This window comes from Musca domestica, unplaced genomic scaffold (genome assembly GCF_030504385.1).
Source record: "Musca domestica strain aabys unplaced genomic scaffold, Musca_domestica.polishedcontigs.V.1.1 33, whole genome shotgun sequence".
Lineage (NCBI taxonomy): Eukaryota > Metazoa > Arthropoda > Insecta > Diptera > Muscidae > Musca > Musca domestica.
The window spans coordinates 1,047,945-1,073,864 of NW_026712312.1; the positions used below are offsets into that span (position 1 = coordinate 1,047,945).

The following is a 25,920-nucleotide window of genomic DNA, read 5'->3' on the forward strand; positions in this document are numbered from 1 at the left end:
CCATAGACCCCACTGCCGATTTCAAATATCCAAGTAATATTCGACAAAATTGTTTGAAGTGATGAAGATTTTTTTCTTTTATATCTTTTAAAAGGTCTGCAATATTATTAGTAGCTATAACTTTTACGTAAATTTCTAATACCCAGTGTATATCGATCTTTCAATTTCACATTCAAATACTCTATGAAAATACAAAGAGATTTAGCACAGCATTGCCACATTAAAATTCCATACCAAATAATTATATTTCCCAAAAAATTAAAATTGAAAGCTCTTTTTCCAATGTCTCTTAAAACTTACTTTCTCTGCATTCCGTTACTCTCCTTCAAATGAATATGTGCGTCACAACAGCCGAGAGCAAATACAAATTTACCTTCGTATTTTCCTTGGCACTACTAACACACATTTCGCGAATTCTCTCTCTCTCTCTCTCACTCCGTATCATGTGTAAAATTCAATTGTTCTCTATCTCTCGCTCTTGGAAATAAAACACTGTTGCTTGCATGTTAGAGGAAATTTGCAAAAGAAAATGGTATGTGTGTCTTTTATTACCCAGAGAATAAAAGTGGCTTAGTGAGAGCAATATTAAGAGAGATAGAGAAAGAGACTTTGTGGATTATATGTTGTTGTTTTGTGGTCCTCATGAATGTTGTTTATTTTGCCTCGTAACGTATACGCAACATGGTGGGGATAAAATTGGAGATTTTTTGTTGCTCCCATAGCTGATGCTTGCTGGCTGGTTTGATTGCCTTGTGTTCGTGTGTGTGTGTGTGTGTGTGTGTGTGTGTGTGTGTCTGTTTGTATTGCCATCGTTGGGCTCCATGTGGTTCATGTGTGCTGTGGTTGTTATGACTTTTATTTACCAAAAACAGAGGAGGACTTTCGATAAAAGATTTTTCGAGTTTTAGTCAAGTTATGAATTTCAAACCGAAAGGAACGTATGTTGACGCGTACGCGTATCTCTTACAAAAACACAAAAAGAAAAAGAATAAATCTTGTTGCCACACTTTGATTTTTGTTGTTGATAATAAAATACCATTATAACCGATGATGATAATAATTGCAAAAATAAAATAAAACGAAATTACGAAGAAGAAAAATAGAAATTAATCGGAAAAATATTTCCCAGAGTGTGTGTGTGGCTTTCTTTGTGTATTTGGTTAAAAGAAAAGTTATTTGTTTTTAATTATCAATAAAATAAAGTTGTTTTTTTCTCTCCCGCTCTATTGTTGACGCTACATCTTTGTGGTTATTATTGTGTATAAAATCTTTGGAAAGAAAATTGTGTGTTTTATCTTGTGCAAAAAAAAGAAACAAAACTAAGTTTTTTTAGAGTCATTGTGTTATTGTTGTTACCATCACTTGTTTTGGCTATTTTAAGCATTCTGTGGATTCTGTCAAGTCCAAATTTAATCAAGGTGAATACTTTTGAAGAGTTCTGTTCAGAAAAATTGCAAATAAATCTTCAAATATTTCATGTCAGCTTTTGAAATTTTCCTTTGAACATTTGCACCATTTCATCTTTCAACAAAAAATATTCAAGTATATATTGGCACTTTATTACACAATACAAAAAGTAAAACAAGCTAGAAACTTGAAAAAGAAAATTGAAAACAAAATAAAATTATCAAAAGGATCCTTTAAACCCCTCCGCTCTCAAATGTTTCCGCACAACCCCAGCATCACCATTGAACTTAAGCCAGCAAACATCCAGCCAGCAAACTCAACAAAAATAAAGTGGCAGAATAAACTAATTTAACTAAAAGCAAATAATAATTACACAAATAATAAAAAAACACAAGTTTCGGTTAAAACGGGTATCTTTAGAATAAGGAAGTAAAACCAAAAAAAAACAAGTGGAAAATAATTATTATTTAATAATTGAAAATAAATAAAAAATAAATAAAATTATTTGATTTCCCAAATGAAATCACAGAGATAAACTACAAAAAATCACTCATGTAAATATTAAAAACAAACCGACAAAAAATAAGGCAACAACAAACATAAAAGCACAACGTCAACGTCATCTACCAGCACAAAAAAAAAACAACACAAATCAGCTGCAACCAAACGAAACATGAAAACATGTATTTGCAAAGTAAGCAATAAATAAATTAATAATTTAACAGCAATAACAAAAAGAACATAGATCCCCTCCACCACATAAATTATTAATAAATTTCATGCAAAACAAACAAGTCAAGTGTTACACCGAAAAAAAACATACAAACAATAAACACACACTCATACATAAACACACATATCTGGGAAAATCCATCAAGCATATTGGGAAAAATGCACAGGCCATTCGGTGGGGAGCAAACGAACGTAACATGAAGAACACCACAAAGCGGGGTAGGGGGAAGAAGGACGTTTATTTTTTTTCTTACCAACACGACACAATACAACCCGACTAAACAAGTTCACTGCACCCCAAGCCGTAGCGAACCGAACCTTAGTAGACGCTGACAAACGTCAGCGCCACTGAAATGTGAATAATTTTCAAAATGTAATTAATTAATTGTATTCGATTGTGTGTGTGTGTTTCGGACATTTCTGCAATGTATTTATAGAAAATAATATCATTATTATTTTTCTTTTCTCGATCATACAGTGACCTTAAAAAATCTGCACAGGGAACAATAGTTTTTTGTTCAATTAATATTTGTGGGAAATTCGAAATTTTAAAAATCCTTTTTTTTTCTGAACAATACTGAAGATCTATATCGGATGGTATGCAACAATTGTTTTAATTATTGATGAAATTTCCACTAGATTTTCGGTTGACAGGAGACTTCTCTATGCAAAATTCTTCAACCTCCTCTTAATATAAGTTCTTCTATAAGGTTTCCACCAATATAAAATTTTATACAGTTTTATATAATAAAAAGTTCATGTATATGTACGAAGAGAACATCTGAAGTTTTGGTTTAAATAGAATTTCTGATATAGGCATTTAATGGATCAAAAAGAGGCCCCAGATTTACAAGGTTCTAGAGAAGACAACCTTTTACATAGAATACCTAAAAAGATTATCTAAGGTTTGAGCAGGTTGAAAGGTTGTTAAAATAATCTTTATAGGTCAGCTGTACTATTATGCACTCCACCATGAGAGGACCAATCCAACCGTCTTTTGAAATCGAATTAGAGTTTACAATTTTGAGGGCAAGTAATCTATAGTACAGGTTGAGATACATTTTTTTAACTTTATTGAACGAAGGAAAAAAAATATAGGGAATAGCATGAACATTTTAGAATAAGTTTAGACTTGTTCGAATTGGTCACCTTTGGCACGAATTATGGTCTTCAAACGGCCAATGAAACCGTCACACGCTGCCCGAATGTTGCTCTGTGGAATTTTGGCCCATTCCCGGTGAAGCGCTTGCTTGAGGTGATCGACAATTTGGAATTTTTTAGTGCCAACCTTGCTTTCCATGGAAATGAAGCGTTAGTGCATCAAATGGCCAATATAAGTCCAGATGACCTGAATTTTGGCGCATCCAACCGAATTGAGCGTAGAAGCCAGTACATCAAATTTGGTCAAAATCGCCAATTTGGTGTTAAAGTCCCTCACGTGAGTAATACGCACATCACAGCAATGGTATTTGATACCGGACATCAAAATCATCTCGATAATACTGCTGCCAATTTTTATCGAGATCGGTTCAGATGTGTATATTCCTTCGATATACATCTTCTTCAGATTTTACACTTATTGTTTACCTTATATGTAATATCAGCCTAAATTGGATATATCTTTTAATATTCAATTGATTTTTTCATTTGGTGAAACTCAGTCCGATATATCTATTGCTCTAATAAATATTTATACCCTCAGACATATGGCTAGAGAGGGTATGTATAATTTGACACGGTCAAAACGTGCCTAGTCGAAATAACGGTTTTATACCCTAGGTCTCTGTGCACCAAATCCGTTTCAGAACATTTGGAGTCGATCTAGCGATGTCCGTCCGTCTGTCTGGCTGTTGCGCACGATAACTCTCGAAGGGAGTATCCGATTAAGTACAAACTTGGTACATTGTAATATTTTTGTCAAACTTATCTCGAGTCAGGTACCTCCCCCACAAAAGGTCGAAATTTTCAAAAAATATATTTTCTGTACAGAAAGAGAAAGGATAATCCAATTTTGCTCCAATTTTGCAAATCCTAATATTTGCTTCAGTTCTAGGTCTGGTACGAAGATGGGCAATATCGGTCCACTCCATCAAGTACATCCCTCATAAAGGGTCAAAATTTTGAATAATAACAACTCTCATAAAATGCGATGTAAGAGTCCGATTGTCTTCAAATTTTAGATATCCCAATATTTATATCAACGCAAGGTCTGGTGTTTAGATGGGGCAATATCGGTCCACTCCATCAAGTACATCCCTCATAAAGGGTCAAAATTTTGAACAATAACAACTCTCATAAAATGCGATGTAAGAGTCCGATTGTCTTCAAATTTCAGATATCCCAATATTTATATCAAAGCAAGGTCTGGTGTTTAGATGGAATATATCGGCCTAATGGTCGAAATTTTCAAACAAATCTATTTTTTTTGCACAGAAAGGGAAACAATTATCCGATTTTGCTCCAACTTTGCAAATCCTAATATTTGCGTAAGTTCTAGGTCTGGTGTGAAAGTGGACAATATCGGTCCCATCTATATCGGTACCTCCCCCACAAAGGGTCAAAATTTTAAATAATTACAACTCTTTAAAATGTTTTGTAAGAGTCTGATTGTCTTAAAATTTCACACATTCCAAAATTTATAATACAACAAGGTCTGGTGTTAAGATTGAATTTATCGATCCACTCCATCTGGTACCTCCCCCACAAATGGTCGAAATTTTCCAAAAAGAAAAAAAAAAAAAAAAAAAAAAAAAAAATATATATATATATATATATATATATATATATATATATATTTCGACACATCGCTATATTTATATCATATTTATGTAGGTCCGATACGAAATGGTCTATATTGGTCCATTCCTTCGGAACCATCGAGGTTCTACAATTTGATTAATCATAACAGAAGTCAAATATATATTTAAATAATTAACTTGTTAGTTTTTAAGTTAAAGGTTACCGATTGATAAAAATTAGAAACTTTTAATAAAATTCAAAAAATTAAAAGTGACAACGTTAACTAAAATTCGACGTACTCGGTTGACATTTTTCACAACACAAATTAAATACACATATATAAACGTAATCGAAATACTTCGAGTGTACGAAATTGCAAAGTTGGACAATTTCAATATTGACAATTGAGCAATTTATTTTTTGTGATTCGGAAATAGAAATCAATAATAGAAAAAAATGTGAAAATAATAGAATGAGTGGTTGTAACTGGAAATATAACAAATGGGCGATTTTTAACAACGTTGTAGTTAATAGTTACACTATTAGATCTAAATAATTTTCAGAAAGTATTTTGGATTTAAACCTATTTCTATTTAGTCATAAATAATATCGAGTCGAATATTAGTATTTCTCCGGAAAAAGTTAACTGAAATAAGAAAGCTGTTAATTTTTATTGACACTCTGTCCTTAAAACAAACTTTATTTTCGGCAAACAGTACATGTCATGTTTTCATGTCATGCAAAATGTTTCGTGGATATTTAATCGCCATAAATCGAACTGTTTCTAAGTTTGACCAAAATATTACAATGTGCAAGGTCTAGCCAATTGTGTCTCTTATTCACAAAACAATATTTTTGTGTGCTCGGTTCGTTGTTGGGAATATAATATTTAAATGTATTTTCGGATATGTTTATAGAGAAATGTATTTACATTTTTTCCCTACCCTTAAAATCAGTACTAGTCTATATGCTTGACTCTTTTTCTTTGTCGCCTTGCACTGATTTCAATGCCCAATTATAAAAATCAAGAAATTTTAAACAAAATTTAAAAATAGTTTTGGTTGGCATTGCCCTATATGTAACATTTCAAATAATTAATTTTAAATCTTCAAAAAAAAAATTATTACAAAAATGTTCTTGAATACTTTTTTTACTTACCATTGCCAAGGATTTTCAATCTAAACGGCCATTCAACTGGATTCCCCTTTCTCCCATTTTAAATAACTCCTGCTCCAGCGTCCCAATGTAAATGGCAAGTATATAATAACAAATGAAAAAAAGTTGCTCAATCATTTCCCGAGAAAGACCTTTTTGAAGGTCATAAGAAGCTGTGCAAAACAATGTGGTTATCACAACGAGCAAAACCCTCATCCCTTATCATCCTTTTTTATTAGAGTTTGGGATATATTTGTTATCTGCTTTGTGGTGCCACGAACGGAGAATGGAAAAAATGCGTTGGGATTTCAACATTTGGTCTGTAGTTCTTTCCCCTTTTTCTTTTTTGTTTGTATTGTTTGGGAGTTTTTTTTTTCTTATAAGTCTGTGACGTATATAGCTTAAAGTACTCTCTGTTAGAAAATTAGCAAAAATACTTAAGAATTCCTTAAATTTGCGGAATTATGAGGAATGGAGATGAGTTCTCAAATATTGTCTGTGAGTGAGAAATTGAGAGAGAGAGAGAGAGATTCCGTCATTTAAATTCATTAACGTAGAAATTGTATAGATCTTTGTTCGATTCGAAAAAAAACGTCTTAAGTCCAAAAAATTTTTGTTGCAAAATCAGTTTTCGAACGACAGGAAATGCTTCAGCACATCTATAACAAATAACTTTGAAAATCAGTCAACTGAGGTCTGAAATCGTAGCCCATTTTAAGAGTGGCGAAATATTGTCATTATAAAGATATTATGTATGCGGTTTTTCCTTTCCATTAAATTTCCTTAATTGTTTAAATATCGGATTCATAACAGATTTAGCATTTCTTCGGAGAAAGTAAAAATATAGCCGAAACTTGTACTATATATTTTTAAGCTATTGAACGGCAAAGATGGCCCTCATCGAACTAGCGATGTTTGACCCAATGTCTATTTGGACGAATTCCGTTTTTTAATATTTGGAGTCTATCCAGTCATGTGCGCTTTATAATTGAATTTTGTACAAACTTGGAACATTGTAGTATTAGATCAAGTTCGAAGATTACCTCAAATCATTTTCTTCTTTCCAAAAAAAAATCGGAATGTTAAAAACACATTCTTCATTGAAAGGAGTATTTAATATCAATTAAATTTCTCGTACCTTCCCCACAATACAACTAAATCTCGAGAAACTAACTATCGTAAAATCTCAAATCGGTGGACCATATTGATTAACTTTTTCTTCAACCTCTCCCTTAAATGATGAAAACGTCATTCGAAGTCCGTATTGACCGCATGCTGTGGGTATAAATGTCTCGCAAGCGAAGTGATAATTTCTAATTTGTTTTCTAAAATTTATTTATTACAACCTTTACACTCCACTTCCCTAAAATTATTGGAATTAATTTATGGGTGCCATATGGGGCTAAAATACGAAGTTTTATAATTTCCAGAGAAACGGGTGAGCAATTTGTGTTTATTTTCGCTAGATTGGTAAAACAAGTAAAGAAGCTGTAAGTTTGGCCAGCCGAACTTTGAATACCCTCCATCATTTGGAAAGAATTTGGTAATTTTCCAAAAAAAAAAAAAAAATCCGTTAAAAAATTCTGTTAAAATCTTAAAAATACCGAATGTAGCTGTTTTATTGGGGCCTATACGACAACGGAGGACTGCATAGGCAACTTTTGTCATAAGCCATTACAATATTCAAATGAGAAACTTGAAAAAAAATCGGTGAATAATGTGGTAAAAAACATTAAAATACCGAATATAGCGAGGTACCATTGTAATGGGAGCTTTACAAAAACGTGGACCTGCACAGACATATCGAATATTATATGAGGGGTATACGAAGATGTGGACTTGCACAGATAATTTTCTGTCATACTAATTTCATGTTATTACTAATTTCAAATAACAAAATTTGAAACAATTCCGGTGAATAATGTCGCTAAAATCATCAAAATACCGAATATCGGGAGGTACCGTTATATATATAGAAGACGTGGACCTACATTGTCCATTTTCAATACCAAAAGTTCTGCAGACATTCGACTTACATTATATCAACCTACTTTATTTCGTTCGGAAGCTAGAGTGATTTTCACAGACGGGCGGACATCGCTAAATCGACATAGAATTTTATGCTGATCAAGAATATATATATATATATATATATATATATATATATATATATATATATATATATATATATATACTTTCGAGGTGTTACAAACGCAATGACTAACTTAATATTCCCTCCATACTGTGGTGGAGGGTATAAAAAGTTGTCTTAAAGCAAATTACTGAATGCGAAACAATAAAATTTGAAGATAATATTTGAAATGGAATTTTCCGTTCACATTTACTTTCATTTTGTTTTACAGAAACATATCTTTAGCTAAAGTTGTGTCAATTAAGTTCATAGTTGGGTACACCTGTTCTGAAACGTATGAGTGATTTAATAAAGTGCATATCACTTATACGCAGATTTATAATACAAACGACCGGGGCCCACGGAATTAGATTAGTAACTAGTTCGTTCGATCGACCTCTGCCCTTAATGTAGTAAAACTGCGAAATCGGAAGACCTATTTCTCAGGTAGCTCTTTAAATATCTCCTCTCTCAGTCGATGTTTATTATTTCTGTCTCGATCACTCGACTCCTTTTAGCATTAAAGTGCTGTTAGGAGAATATATATGTAAAAAGAATATAAATTCTTAAAAACCCATTTGGCTTTTTTTCACAATTTCAAATTATTTATTTTTGAAAAAAAAATGGTGGAATGGAATTATGTTTTTCTCTCGCATTAATTTTCTTTTGACAAACATAAACAGGGTATGGCTATTTTATTAAATTTTTTTAAAAGTTTGTATTTTTTAACATAAATGTAAACAGAAAAAAAACACCATTTTCAAAATTTATGCATTTGAAAATATGTCTACAAGAGTCGAGGTTCAGTGCTTGAGATGTCTATGTTTTATATATTAACAGATTAAAAAAAAAATATTAATAATAAAAAAAAAAATAATAATAATAATAATAATAATAATAATAATAATAATAATAATAATAATAATAATAATAATAATAATAATAATAATAATAATAATAATAATAATAATAATAATAATAATAATAATAATAAAAATAATAATAATATGCATTAAAAATGTAGTTAAAGTATCAAAATACTAAAAATTGGGTTGTACCGTTATGAGACTGATATTAGTAAATAATTCTAGATAAATGAGATAGTACACATGACGAATATTTTTATTAACCCACGGTCTAGTGTGAAAACGGAATATATCGGTCCACTCCTTCTAGTACCTATTCCAAAGTTTTGAATATCCATGAAGCTCAATTTACCATTCGCTTCATGTCAAACTTGGTACATCTCAATATTTCCATCAACTCAAGAAATAAGCATATGTTTCTCCTTATATTTCACACACCCTATTATTTCTCCCAACAACAGAACTGCTGTGAAGATGGAGTTTGTCGGTCAATTGCTTCTGGTACCTCCCACACAAAGGATCAACATTTTAAATATCTATGAACTTATATATAGGAACTATAAATGTATCTAAACCAATTTTCACCAAATTTGAATTACTTGTTTCTAGGATGAATTCCGTCGGAATTGCAAAAATTCAGTCCATTTGGACAGGCATTGATCATTTGGTGCACAAAAATCTGAAATCGGATAAAGATATATATGGGAGCTACATCCAAATCTGAACCGATCATGACAACATTTTAAACACTTATTTCAGAGATGTTTCTGATATCTGGAACCAACGACTATTGTCAGGGAGTGCGATTGCAAGTTCAGATGGAGGCCTCCGTTTTTTTTAGAGCATTTTTTCTATCCCCATTTGGTCAAAAAGATTAGATATCTCAAATATGTTTTGCGAGGAGTTAAACCACCGAATAAGAACCTAAAATGTGAAATTTATAGTATCCTCAATTTTATGGTGTAAGGTATGAAACTCAGTTCTTTTTCATATTAATTTAAACAAAGAAGCCAACTATATTACAAGCATATGTATTGTAGTAAAATAAATTACTGAGTGCCACATGACATTGTTTACAGTGATGTTCTTTCGTTATCCAAACTTACGTCTATCATACATATTTATTCCCAAGTTATTTAAAGTGTATTAAATTTTTGCTCTATTTCAAATACATACATCTATATTTGCGAATTTTTGGGCTTTCACTGCACGTTTTTTCCAACATATCAATCCACATAGAAATTTTACTAAATTTACAATTTGTTTTCCCTCGTCTCATTTCAGTTAGCCCACGAGCGGCGGCAGCATGGACCAACCTAATAAACAGCGAAATTTAAATGCCAACAGCCCCAACAACAAATGGCAATGAATTTGAGCCTATGGAATTGTTTAGTTTAGTAAAAGTGAAAAATAATCAAAATCTAAGTGAAACCAACCCCTCAAAAGAAAACCAAAAAGAAAACAAAAAAGAAAATGTAAACAAATTTCCACTTAAGAATAGCCCATTAAATGTCTAAGTGAAAAAAAAAAATCCACCAATAAAATACTTAAACAAGCAAACCAACACACACACCCAAAAATGTAATATAAATAATTTTTAAATGTTTAAAAATAGTGTTAATGGTAAAAAGTGTAATTTTAAATAACAAAAATTAAAATAAACAGAATCCAAACGCTTTAGCAAACGATCACGGATAAGAAGAGGGAAACCCGAAATCTAAATGATCGCCAAGAAAAAAAAGAGTTGAAAATATGGAACAACTCTGTTGGAGGGACCAACTAAATGTAAAAAACACACACAAAACTAAAATTATGAAATTCGGCAAATAATTGATACAACTCAAAACTATTTGAAATTAAAAAAAAAAAACAACACCAAAATCTGAAAAAGAAAACATCAAATCGCACTTCACAAAATCTTCCAAAAAATCTAAAATTTCAAAATGGATTACAATACCGAATTGGATCAAAGCATCAATACCGGTAACATTAGTACCGATGATTTTCTGGCCATATTTACATCATCCACCACAGCCGCCAGTACGGCCATATCCAATGAGGCGGGTGGTGGTCCCGGTGGCGGTGGCCTCAAGGGCGGAGGGGGAGGTTTTCCAAATCACAATAATGTAACCATGAATCCGCCCCTTGTCACCATCGATGGCCAGTACACCGTTACAAGTTTATTTGACTCTGCCTTTGGGCCCACAGCTCCAAACCCCACAGCAGATCTAAACGACACACTCTTCCTACTCTCCTCCAGTTTCTATAATACCTCTCTGAGTGGGGCTGCAGCGGCGGCAGCAGCATCACCCACCATCAATCTTACCTCCTCCACCACCACACAGTTTGGCAACTATTTCAATCAGTCGTTTGCCGGCAATCTCACAAGCAATATCACCGAAGTCCACTGGGACGGACGCTATCCCAGCGGCTATACTCTGACACACATTGTGATAGCTTCGATTATTGTCACCATCCTCATGATCATCATCATTGTGGGCAACATGCTGGTCATCATTGCCATTGCCACCGAGAAGTCATTGAAGAACATACAAAATTGGTTTATTGCCTCGCTGGCGGTGGCCGATTTCTTTCTGGGCCTCATCATCATGCCCTTCTCGCTAGCCAACGAACTGATGGGCTATTGGATATTCGGGTCGTGGTGGTGTGACATCCACTCGGCCATGGATGTGCTGCTGTGTACCTCGTCCATAATGAATTTATGCCTGATATCGCTGGATCGCTATTGGAGCATAACGAAGGCGGTGGATTATCTGAAATCACGTACACCGGCACGTGCAGCTTTAATGATTGCAGCCGTTTGGATAATGTCGGCTCTGATATGCATACCACCGTTGCTGGGCTGGAAGGTGAAAATGCCCGAAGGTCCTTTGCCAAAGTGTGCGGTAAGTTGTGCCGTCTTTATTGTGTTTCAATGTGATTTTGTTTCTAATTAGGCTTGAATTATTGATAATTAATGGGGATTTGAAAGAAAAATGCAAGGGTTGTAGGATTGTAAAAAATATTTACACTGTGCAACAAAAATTAAATTTTTGTCAATAATTACTGGGAAAATCCAGCAAATTTTGAAATAGAGTCAAAAAAAGAAGACACCGGTATAGGCCTTTAGAAAGTTTACATCGAAAAGTTATTAAAATTGAGGATGCAATTTCCCCCCTCCACCACACTTTTGGAAATTTTCGGATTAGGATTCTTCGGAATCCTTGCGAATAAGTAATAATAATAGTGTCTTTGGAAATATTGCAGATAAAAACAGAAAGATTTTTGTTGTCGATAATTTTGATTTTAAAACGAGTCATCATAGTGGTCTTTTTGGTCCTTTTTTGAAAATATGGCTAAAAACTCCCTTTAAACGGGATCGTAACAAGTCAAAATATTCTACAAAATTATTTTTCATAAAATTCTACTATCGGTCTTAGAAGACGTCAAAAGTCTAAATTTTACCTTAGGGCTAGGAATTCATATATGTATATATTTAAATCACATTTTAGGGTTAAAGCCGTACTTTATGTGAGTTTGTGCAAAAATCTCCTACAAAGCAACAGTTTAGGAGGGTGAGGTCAAAGACAAAAATATTTCCCATCAAATTTCACCATAAGTCACTGAAGGAAAGATATCTTTGTTTCCATTTTATATCAATAATATATTTGCATCAATGTTCCCAAAAAAAAAATTGAAAATATTCTCTTTTTTATAAATTTTTCCTAGTCCTTTTTCGAGTTGATGCCTTAAAATAACATAAATGTTCATTTTAAAGGAAAAGTGTCAAAAGAAGAAATATTCTTTACCAAATTCTACTTCATTTTTCGGAATAAACCTATATAAGAAATTTGAAGAAAATTTAATTCCAAATTTATACATTACCAGTGAAAATTATGTTTTTATTTTTTTTACTACTAATTTAATTCAATTTTAAGAAAATTTCAAGACAAAAGTTTGAGTCAAATTTTAAGTCAAATATTTTAGAAGAATTTTCATTGGGAGTCTCTGAGCAAATAAAATCTGTATACTTAATATTTACCATGGAAAAGTATCATCAATTTTGGCATAAAACCCCTTCTTTGAGTTTTGAAAACATTGCGGAATTTTCTGACAAATTCATTGGCCACTAGCCAGATTGGCTGGCTAAAAATTCTTAGTGGATTTTACACGTCTTGTGGATCAATCAATAAAAAAAACACTAAGGAAAAATCAAAAGTCGGGCGGGGCCGATGATACTCTACACCACTATGCATATTTAGTAGAGCACCAGTAACAAAATTATTTGTTTGAAGTAGATCATATCACCTATCAATATTTGGTTTTAGAGCAGCTATAATTTGGTTTCAGAGGAAATATTGGTTTCAGAGGAACATATTGGAGGCATCTCCAATTCTGAATCGATTTTCACTAAATTTGACGGCGACATTTTAATCTTTTATGCCAAATAACATTGATATGGGGTGCATGATACTACTTCGAGAAGGATTATATTAAAAAAAAATATATGTATATATATCTGAGCCGAGTTCCGCCAAATGGAAACCTACATTCCGAATTTTACTCCATTTTGGTTGATATTAGCAATTATTTGCACAATAAACCTGAAATCGGATAAAGGATATGTATAGGGAGCTATATCCAAATCTTGGCCGTTCTCGATAAAATTTGGCAAATATATTTCAGAGCTTTATAAGATATCTGGTACCAAATATCATTGTTGTCGAATGCATATTACGAATATGAGGGACTTAGACTCCAAATCGGATGAAACATATATATGAGAGCTATAGCTATACTGAACCGATTTTCTCTAACGCACTTGCTCCCAGACTGAATTCGGTCGGATGTGCCAAAATTCAGGACTTTTTCAGAGATATTTGCTATCTGGTGCACAATTAACCCGAAATCGGTTAAGGGAGCATTATTCAAATCTGCACCGACCTTCACAAAATTGTATATACACATTTCAGAGCTGTATCTGATATCTGCTACCAAAGATCATTGTTGTGGAATGCATATTACGCTTGTAAGGGACTTTAAACCTCAAATCAGATAAAACATAAGTACTGGCTTTTAGGATGAATTCGATCGTAATTGCAAAAACTCAGTCCATTTGGGCTGATATTAGCCATGTGGTGCACAATAAACCTGATATCGGATTAAACTGATATCCGATCTCGATAAAATTTGACACAGGTATTTTCGATCAATATCTGATGTCCGGTACCAAAATTTCATTCTTCTGGAGTGCATATTACGCTTTTAAGGGACTTTAAAACCCAAATCGTATAAAACATATATATATAGCTATATCTGAACCGATTTACAAAATTTGAAGTACTGGATTTTAGGATGAATTCGATCGTAATTCAAAAAACTCAGTCCATTTGGGCTGATATTAGCCATATGGTGCATAATAAACCTGATATCCGATCTCGATAAAATTTAACAGAGGTATTTTCGAGCAGTATCTGCTGTCTGGTACCAAATATCATTCTTCTGAAGTGCATATTACGCATGTGAGGGACTTGAACTCCAAATCTGAACCGATTTTCTCCAAATTTTATTTGCTTGCCTCTACACAGAATTCAGTGGGATGTGCTAAAATACAGGTGCATTATATTAGCAATTTGGTGCACATTTAACCCGAAATCTGATAAAAAATATATGGCAGCTATGTCTAAATCTGATCCGATTATCACCAATTTCAATAGGGTTCGTCCTTGGGCCAAACAAATATTGTTTGCATAATTTCATCTCAATCGGATAGACCCATATTTTGTTCACAAAAATACATGGACGGAAGGACGGACTGATATGCATAAATCGACTCATGTATCTATCTTGCTTCCTTTTCCATGTTAAAATCAAATGCACAAATACCTAATACCCCTTACCACTATATGTTGTAGGGTATAAAAAAACATCCGATAGAAAGACTATTCGGAACATAGATAAATTTCGAATCAGGAACTTACCCGTCCACTTTTTCTTGTATCCTCCCAGAAATCATAAAATAAACAAGTAAAAAAGCAGTAAGTTCGGCTGGGCCGAACTTTGAATACCCTCCACCATTTCCACAAAATACCTAATATCGGGGGTACCGTTATATGGGGGCTATACGATATCGTGGACCTATATAGATAATTCTTTTCCGATGTATAAAGTACGCACAAGGGACTCCTTGTGTGGAATTTTAGACAATTCAATTGAAAAATTTGGCTAACATCATCAAAATCCGAATATTGGCGTGTACCGTTATATGGGGGCTATACGATATCGTGAACCTATATATAGATAATTCTCTTCCGAGGTATAAAGTACTCACAAGGAACTCCTTGTGTGGATTTTCAGACCATTCCATTAGAAAATGTGGCTAAAATCATTAAAATACGGAAAATGGGAGGGGGGACCGTTATATGGGGGCTATACAATATCGTGAACCGATATAGCCCATCTTCGAACTTGACCTGTCTGCAGACAAAAGAGAGATTTGTGCAAAGTTTTAGCTTCCTATCTTAATTCGTTTAGACTGTAGCGTGCTTACAACAGACGGACAGACAGGGCTAAATCGTCTTAGAATTTTAAGCCGATCAAGAATATATATACTTGGCTGGGTCTAAAATAATTATTTCGATGAGTTACAAACGGAATGACGAACTTAATATACCCTCCATACTATGTATGGTGGAGAGTATAAAAAAAACTTGAATCTTATAAGAAGACCGAAATCGGAGTCTATATGTGGGAAAACCAAGTGGGAAAATTAATGCAGTTTCAAATTTAGTCATTCAGATCAACACCATCTTCGAATTTCGGGTATAAGCGCAGACTCCTAATTTCCTAAGAGGAATTTGGCTCCTCAAAAGTTATCGAATTTTAAATCCTCCTCTTTAAAGATATGAAGGCTCACACGTCACCTTAGTTGTAAGTACATATGTATAAAATAGGCCACATATAGTTGGTCTGGGTTATAATTCCCTCACCTTCCCTCATAGAATATATAATATCCAAAATGTAAAAAATTCGTTTACTAATTACAATCAATCGAATTGAAGATTACAAGTCACGGTGGTAATTGAAAAACATGTTTAGAATGCAAACGACCACAGACAAGAAAGAAAAATAGAAAAAAAAAAAATCAATTGCGTATAATTAGTATTTAATTTGTTGCTGTCGATGTCGTCATTATCGTCGTCGTCGTAGTCGTAGTCGTCACCGTTGCCGTTGATGTTTTGCTGTTTGTGTCGCCGCCTATGTAAATATTATGACATTGCCGATAAACGATAATATTTATATTTAAGTCATGCATTTAAACAATGTTTTCGTTGTTGGTGTTTTTTTTTTTTTTTTTTTTTTTTCAACTATACCGCCACCTGCAATTCTGGAGGTTATAATAGCCAAGGGTGGACGCCTATTTGAGATGCCTTTGAATGTAATAGGTAAAAATGTTTGTTGTTTCAAACTACAAAGTTTCCAATAATTTGCTGTTTTTTGTTTTTCTTCACCCTCATGTTTGCTTTGGACTCAAACCATTGCGGATGTGGCAGAGATAAATATTTTCATTTATAAATTAAATCAATATTGAAGGTTGTTTGATGAAAAATAATTAGAATGCATTTAATTGAATATTGTTTTTGGAGATTTTCTAATAGCAGGGGGAACAAGGGAAATTAGGTGTAATAGGAGGAGAGGGGTGGGGTTTGGGAAAATTGAAAAGGACATTCTACTAACATATGACTTTTTTACTACTTTAGAGGATGTCAGCTATATGGCTAGAGGGGGTATATATCATTTGATAGGGCCAAAGCTTGCCTCAGCGTAATAAAAGTTTTATACCCTAGGACCAAATCCGTTTCAGGACATTGGGAGTCGATCTAGCGATGTCTGTCCGTCCACCTGGCTGGCTGGCAGGTGCGCACGATAGCTCTCGAAGGTTTAATTCAAACTTGGTACATTGTAAAAACATTGTTAAACTTAGATCGAGTTTGGAGATAGGCAATATCGGTTTCTCTTCTGGTACGCCCCCCACAAAATGTCGACATTTTCAAAAGGAAAGGAAAATCCTGTTTTGCTCCAACTTTGCAAATTCTAATATTTGCATTAGTGTTAGGTCAGATGATGAAAATGGACAATATCGGTCCACTCCATCAAGTACCTCCCCCACAAAGGGTCAACATTTTGAATAATTGTAACTTTTATAAAATGTGATGTAAGCGACCGATTGTCTACAAATTACACACATCAAAATAATTTTATTAATCCATGGTCTGGTGCGAAGATGGGTACCATTGACTCATTCCTTCTGTTACCTTCCCCCACAAAAGCTCGCAATTTTCAAAAAAAAAAAAAAAAAATATTTTCTGCACAGATAGAGAAAGGATAATCCGATTTTGCTTCAACTTTGCAAATACTAATATTTGGATCAGTTCTAGGTCAGGTGCGAAAATGGTGAGTATCGGTCCACTCCATCCAGTACCTCCCCCACAAAGGTTCAAAATTTTGAATAATTATAACTCCTTTAAAATGTGATGTAAGTATCCGATTGTCTTCAAATTACACACATCACAATACTTTTATTAACCCATGGTCTGGTGCGAAGATGGGTAACGTTGACCCACTCCTTCTGGTACCTCCCCCCACAAAAGGTCGAAATTTTCAAAATAAATATATTTTCTGCACAGAAAGTCTGCACAGAAAGAAATCCGATTTTGCTTCAACTTTGCAAATCCTAATATCTGCATCAGTGCTAGGTCAGGTGCGAAAATGAAGAGTATGGGAAAACTCTATCCAGTACCTCCCCCACAAAGGGTCAAAATTTTAAATAATTCTAACTTTTATAAAATGTGTTGTAAGAGTTCTATAGCCTTCAAATTACAAACATCAAAATATTTTTATAAGCCCAAGGTCTGGTTTGAAAATGCAGTATGTCGGTCCACTCCTTCTGGTACCTCTCTACAAAGGGTCAAAGTTTTGAAAAAGCAAAACGATTATAAAATCCAGAATAAGCATTCTTTTCTCTTTATATTTCACATATCCCATTATTTCTACGAACACTAGATCTGATGCGAAAATGGAATGTATCCGTCCACTCCTTCTCGTACCTCCCCCAAAAAGGCTTAAAAATTTGAAATATCCATGAAACTCATAAAACGCCCAATTAAACATCCGATTCCTTTCAGAAGTAGTACATCTCAATATTTCCATCAATACAAGATCTGTTATAAATATGGTAGAGATCGGACCATTTCTTCTGGTACCTCCCCCACAAAGGGTCACATTTCTGAATAACCAAAACGATAATAAAATCCGAAAGAAGCATCTGGTTCTATTCAAATTAGAGACATAACAATATTTTTATTATCCCAAGGTCTGGTGTGAAAATAAGATATACCTACCCACTTCTTCTGGTACCTCCCCTACAAAAGGTCAAAATTTTTTTATTATTTCATGATGCTCATAAAACGCGAAATTAACATCAGATTTCATTCAGAATTGGTACATCTCAATATTTCCATCAACACAAGATGTGTTATAAAGATGGAAGAGTTGGGACCATTCCTTCTGGTACCTCCCCCACAAAGGGTAAAATATCTGAATAACCAAAACGAAAATAAAAACCAAAATAAGCATCCGGTTTTCTTCAAATTAGACACATAATATTTTTATTAACCCAAGGTCTGGTATGAAAAGAAGATATATCGGTTCACTTCTTCTTGTACCTCCCCTACAAAAGGCCAAAATTTTGATTATGAAGCTCATATATGCGAAATTACATCAGATTTGATTCAGACTCGGTACAATATGATAACAATATTTCCATCAATACAAGGTCTGTTATAAAGATGGTAGAGATGGATCCCTTTCTTCTGATACATCCCCCACATAGGGTTTAAGATTTTAAAGAACAAAACCCTCAAAGAAAACAAGCATCCAACTCCCTTCAAATTTCACACATCCAAATATGTTTGCTAACCCGAGATCTGTTGTGAAGATTATATATCATCCAACCCATCTGGTACCTCAGCCGGAAAGGGTCACAATTTGTAATACTTACATTTATTATAACTTGCGAAACAAGTCGGCGACTCTTTACAACTTGTTATACCTAAATATGTCTCTTAACCCGAAATCTGATATGGATGTGTTATTTATCGAAATTTATGATTTCGCATAAAATTGAATATAAATTTTCGATTTCCATCAATATTTTTATCTGTACTTCCTGAAGTAGGAAAATTTTATATTCCGATCCGCTTTATCTGTTTTCTCACGCATATTTCAACAATTTTCAAAAAATTTGCACATATCTCGTATTAGGTATAGGAAGTAGTCGTTATTGTCCAAATCTGACACGTTATTATATTTATACCCGTCCTAGGTCAAATACGAATTGGTCAATAGTTATACCCTACACCACAAGGTGGTTAGGGTATTATGTCTTTGTGCATTTGTTTGTAACAGGCAAAAGGAAACGAGATATACCCATAGTTCCTCTTGATGATCTGCATAGAATCAGACTCTGAGTCGATTTATGCATCTGTATATGTATTTTTGTAAACAAAGTACAGTTCGCATTTATTGCCCTATCCAGATGAAATTTTGCTCAAATCATTTGTTTGGCCCAAGGGCCAACCCTATTGAAATTGGAGATAATCGGTTAAAATTTAGATATAGGTCCCATATATATCTTCGTCCGATTTGCTTTTAATTGTGCACCAAACGTGTAATATCAGCCCGAATAGTATAAAAATTTGCACATACAACCAAATTAGGCCTGAAAATAAGTATGTCAAACTTTATCGGTATCGGTTCAGATTTGGATATAGCTCCCATATAAAAATTCAAACGATTTACGTTTTATTGTGCACCAAACGTCTAATATTTGTCCAAATTTGGCACTTACGACCGAATTGGGTCTAGAAGCTAGTATGTCAAATTTGGTGAAGATCGGTTCAGATATAGATATAGCTCCCATATATACTGTTCATTCGATTTGTTATATTTGTTACCCACAGCCGTAATATGCACTCTGTAACAACGATATTCAGGGAAATATATCAAATACAGCTCAGAAATATATTTGCCAAATTTTATCGAAATCGGTTCAGATTTGGATATAGCTCCCATATATATCTTTAACCTATTTCAAATTAATTGTGCACCAAATAGGCAATACAAGTCCGAATTTAAAAGATACAAATGCTTCGGCATATATAGTTGTTTGAACTTTAAGTTATAATTATAATGGGAGAATTCAACATACAGGCTATAATTATAATCATAATTATATATAATTATAATATAATTATAATTATTTATTTATTTATTAATTTATAATTTATTAATTATAATTATATAATTATAATTTATAAATTATAAATAAATAAATAAATAAATAAATATAATTATATTATAATTATATATAATTATGATTATAACTATAATTATAATTATAATTAATAAATTATAAATTACAAATTAATAAATAATTATAATTATATTATAATTATAATTATATAATTATAATAATTATAATTATTCTCCCATTAAAACGTTTAATTGTACTGAGGAGCTCTACTAGCAAAGTGGTGTAGGATATCATAAAGTCTGCCCCGCCCGACTTTAAGACTTTCTTTACTGGTTTTCCAATTGCTTCGGAACCTCCTCCATAAAGGATAAGTGGTTTGGATTATCATAACTCAAGGTTGAATGTATACATATGTCGGCAAAATCGACTGATACTATTTTTACTGCTTTTTTTATATCATTCGTTAAGTGGCCTCTTTATTCAATCAAAAATATTTATATAATTTCAGAAATATTTTTTCAATTGCCGTTTTCAATTCAGTGAAAGTCAAAGAAATCCTTTCATTTATTCAGATTTTTTTTTTGTATTTAAAAAAAAAAATCATAAAATATTACGCTATAAAACAATTTACGCACAAAAAAGTTCCACCGCCCCTCATAATTCTTAAGTAGGTGTATATGAGCTTTTTATTTGCTGTATTCGCAAAGCCTTTACTTTCGTCGTCGTTGCCTTACATTTCGATTTAAACGCTAGTATTTGCTACTTGAAAAATGAAGGATGACTCTGGCGTCGAGATTCATAAATGTTATGATGCCACATGATCTCATTGCGGGGTTTTTGAATGTTTTAAGAATATTTTTGAGCAACTTTACGACATACTTCTAAAATTCTAGATAATACGCCAAGGTTATCCATAGACGGTGTACTCACTCATCCTCCTTTGCTAGTATGTGGGTAAGAATCTTGAAATAGTTTTAATGAATTAAAATCCTATTGTGGTTATAATTCTATGGTTTCAACTTAAAGACACTTCACTTTGTGATTTGCATTACTTGGAAGCGAAAGATGGATGGGTGGATGGATTTCAAAGAAACTGATTACCAGTAATTAACATCAACCCGGTGGTGGGGGAAGTGAGGTTGCAAGGAAGGGATTTCTGAAGACTAATAATATCATAAAAGTTTGATGAGTATAACAAGTGAATTAAATGTGAGATGTGTGTAATTAAAGTATATGTTATCAAATTAATGGGAAATACGTTGTAAAAAATGAATACAAAAATTCTACGAAGTTAGAAAAGTGTAAAGAGAAAGGAAAATATTAGATATCATATAATATTATATATAGAGAAATTTGAGTAACCTCCGAATAACTTTAAAATTGCTACAATGTCAATAAAAGTTACGGATATTGCCTTCTATTAGACCTACAACTCGATAAAGGTAAAAAATCGCATATTCAGCCCATTCAGCCAAATACCAATAATTTTAATGTGTCGGCACATTAGAGGTAATAATGAACTCACATTTTGGTATTGAAAGATTTTTTTTTAGAAAAATTATCAAATTTTTATTTCCTCGGAAAGTAAAAGATTTTTCGGTAGTAATGATAATTTAAGATCGCCAAATGGTCTCAGCGGCAAGCTTATGGAACCATATTCTCTTAATGGCATCTTTCCATTACCAAATCGAAAATTAGCCCCCTATTTAATTATTTATCTTACATAAGAGGTGTTCCAATAAGTGGTATAATTTAGGAATTCCGAGAAGAGTTACATTTTTGATATACAGATAGAGATGAAAAAAACTACAAACAACTTCAGACTGCTGTTATTTCTAAGCCGATAGCTGTTAAAATTATTACAGTGATAGCTCAATATATTGTTTACAAGCGTACAAAAGCATTCTGATGGGAATTTTCCAGAAAAAAAGTTAATCGGGATGGAATTCAAGGATGGTGGTGTGATTTCTTTATATTTGGTTGGAAAATCACAAGTGGCTATGGTTAGAGCACTCCAGCATTTAAATGTGAATAAATCTTTTGTGTACCGTACCATTGGTCGTTACCGTAATACTGGTAGCGTAGCGCGACGCCAAGGAAGGGTACGGAAGAAAACAGCAACATCAGCAGAAATGGTTCGAAAAAATGAAAAAAAAAAAAACAAAATGATCGTGTTTACTTGCCAAAAAGGTTAGCTGAAAATGTGCACCTTTCGGTTGGCCACCAGAACTCAAGCACCGGCCATGGTGATGGTGTGGACCGCAATAGCAGCCGAAGGTCGCTTTCCGCTCGTATTAATCGACCGTGGCATCAGAGTAAATGCCGAATATTATTTTGGAAGATGTATTAAAGCCTTCGGCTCTCAAACATTTTGACCGCAAAATGAGGTTCCAAAATCTTCGGGTATCAATCCGTTGGACTATTGTGTCTGGAATATTTTGGAAAGCAAGGCTCAAGCAAGCGCTTCTCCGGGAATGGGCCAAAGTACCGCAGAGCAACATTCGGGCAGCGTGTGAGGGTTTCATTGGCCGTTTGAAGGCCATAATTCGGTTCCATTAACTTGGGTGGCCGTGTGTCGATGCGTGCGCGCACCAAGGACTTAACCTCGGCTCTGGGTTTGTCTGCCTTGGCCTTGATGGGTTTGGCGGGTTTTATGGACTCGGCTGATCTCCTTGGCAGGTGGTGGAGCCTGAGGTTGAGGCTTGATAATGACAACCTCAACCTTTTTCTCCATACTCTCCTTGTTGTCCACCTCGGCCTCTATGGCCTGGTCCACTTCCTCTTCCTCCTCTTCTTTGCTTGTTGTTTCTGTCACTTGTTCAGGCATCGCTTCGTCGCCAGTTTCGGCAGCCTGTTCATCGGCGTTTTCGATTGAATCTTCCTTCTTTTTGAAGGCAGCCATTTTCTCTTCCTCCTGGTAGATTTTCTCAATCTTCCCCTTTTCGGCTACCATCGAGGAGACCGATTCCTTCATCTTGTTGTCTTGCTGCTGCATGGTGGCCAGAGTGGCCGCTGTTGCTGCTGGAGCAATTCGAACAAATCTAAACTTATTCTAAAATGTGATGCTATTTCCGACATTTATCTGACCCTGACACGGTAGAAAACCTTTGGAGAGAAATTTATTTAAGTGGTGAGTTCATTGAATGCCACGTTTGAGGGTTTTTCCAGAAAGCTCGAAAAAAACATAGTTAACCGAAGCCGATTTATATCTTTTGTGACTATTGAAACAATTAAAACCAGTTGAAGTAGTTGATAAATTGATTTGCTATGAAGACATTTCTTAAAAAGCAGTAATGTAAGTGGACCAATGAAAATCGGGTGAGAAGTCTATTGATCGGGGCTCTTTTTGCTGATTTTTTTTATTGAAATGAAAATTATTATTTTTACCAAAAATAAGCCATAATAGCTTTCCCATATAGAAAAAATATTGTACAGTACGAAAATCTGACTAGACTTATCAAAAAAACTCCTTTTGTATAAAAACATTATTCTGATTTCCCCAGAAAAATACATTTGATTCGTGTTGTCTAACGAATTCGCAAATTTCCTATTTTATCCAACTTCCTTAATAGCTTTTGCAAAACAACTGAGCATTGTTTCTATTTAATGTCATTTCCATTTCTTCGTTGCCTATTTCATGGGATTTGTAAGCTTTCCTTCTAAAAATTCCTGAAACTCGACAAAATGCCATTAGAGTATTAAACCCTTTTTAGGGGAATCAGAAATATTCAAATAAACCACAAGTTGATTTTGTTAACGTGAGTGTTTTAAAGACGAGTGGTTTTGAATTATTTTCAAAAGAATGATTTTAAAGATTATTACGGAAATTCGTGGAAATTCGGAAAGTTAATTTCTTAGAAGAATGGTTAAATTTAAAATTGCCATTAGTAATGGAGTTGGGGTTAGAGTTATGGACGTAAATTCCTAGAAAAGTCATGTAGCTATGAATTTATGCTAATTACTGTTTTATATAAGGAAATAGCTTTTAACTGGAACTAGAAAAATCACACCCTGTGGTTAAGGTATAAGGTGAACACTGTAATACTACCATTTGTGGCTTCCTAGAATTTTATTTGACAAATAATTAGTGGTGGGGGTCATGTTAAACGAATTTTTCTTCACATAAATTGAAGAGGAGGTTATTGGCAACATTTGTTTCTTACAGGGCTACATGCCACTTAACTAAAGCTACACCCGGTATCAAAAAAAAAAAAAATAAATAAATAAATAAATAAAAATATAAATTAATAAAATTAAAAAAAATAAATATTTGGCGGACCCTATAATTGCTATACATAAATCGTCAATCTAATTCGATAAATCGACTTTTGGTAATAAGAAATCTAAAAATTTAAGACGATTTTTGCAAGTATAAAATAATCGGAGTCCACTTTTCACAGACTCCTCAGCCATATGGTTAGAGAGGGTATATATTATTTGATACGGCCAAAAAGTGCCTCATCGAAATAATGGTTTTAGACCCTAGGTCCCTTTGGACCAAATCCGTTTCAGAACTCTGTCTATCTGGCTGGTGCGCACGATAACTCTCGAAGCAAGTATCGAATTTGGTCGAAACTTTGTACATCATAATATTATTATCAAACTTAGATTGAGCTTGGAGATGGTGCATTCCTCACAAAAGGTCGACATTTTCAAAGAAAATGTTTGACTGCATAGAAAGAGAATGGATAATCTGATTTTGCTCCAAATTTGTTAATTTTAATATTTGTGTCAGTGCTAAGTTAGGTGTGAAAATGGACAATATCGGTCCACTCTATCAAGTACCTCCCCCACAAGTGATCACAATTTTGAATAAAATTAAATATGATATAAGATTCCGATTGTCTTCCAATTTCACACATCTCAATATTTATATTAACCTAAAGTCTGGTGTTAAGACGGCAACGTTTTGAATAACCCAGCTGATTTTAAAATCCGAAATAAGCATCTGGATCTCTTCATATTTCACACATCTCATTTTTTCTACTAACATAAGATTTGCTGTAAAGATGCGATAAATAGGTTCACTCTTTCTGGTAACTCCCCCACAAAGGGTCAAAATTTTGAATATCCATGAAACTCATAAAACGCGAAATTAACATCCGACTCCATTCAGACTTGGTATATCACAGTATTTAAATCAACACAAGATCTGTTATAAAGATGGTAGAGATCGGACCATTTCTTCTGGTACCTCCCCCCACAGAGGGTCAAAGTTTTGAATAACGAAAACTATTTTAAAATTCGCAATAAGCATCCGGTTCTCTTCATATTTTCTATCTTCCATTGTTTCTTCTAATACAAGACATGCCTTAATGGTGGGATAAATCGGTCCAATACTTCTGGTACCTTCCCCTCAAAGCGTCAACATTTTGAATACCCATGAAACTCATAAAACGCGAAATTAACATCCGACTCCATTCAGACTTCGTATATCAAATTAATTCCATCAACACAAGATCTGTTATAAAATGGTAAAGATCGAACTATACCTTCTGGTACCTTCCCCATAAAGGGTCAAAGTTTTGAATAACCAAAACGATTTTAAAATCCGAACTAAGCATCCGGTTCTCTTC

At 33.7% G+C, this 25,920-nt stretch overlaps 1 protein-coding gene across 1 annotated transcript in view; it reads left to right on the top strand.

Annotated features, from left to right (window-relative positions):
- The first annotated feature begins 882 nt into the window (after positions 1–882).
- The window catches only part of LOC101894747 (alpha-2B adrenergic receptor), a 301,935-nt gene continuing 276,897 nt past the window's right edge, over positions 883–25,920 (top strand). Inside the window, exons 1-2 of the mRNA XM_011292689.3 lie at positions 883–2,101; positions 10,315–11,936. Coding sequence (XP_011290991.1) covers positions 10,974–11,936 — 963 coding nt within the window. The 5' untranslated portion in view covers positions 883–2,101; positions 10,315–10,973. The remainder of the gene's footprint in view (positions 2,102–10,314; positions 11,937–25,920) is intronic.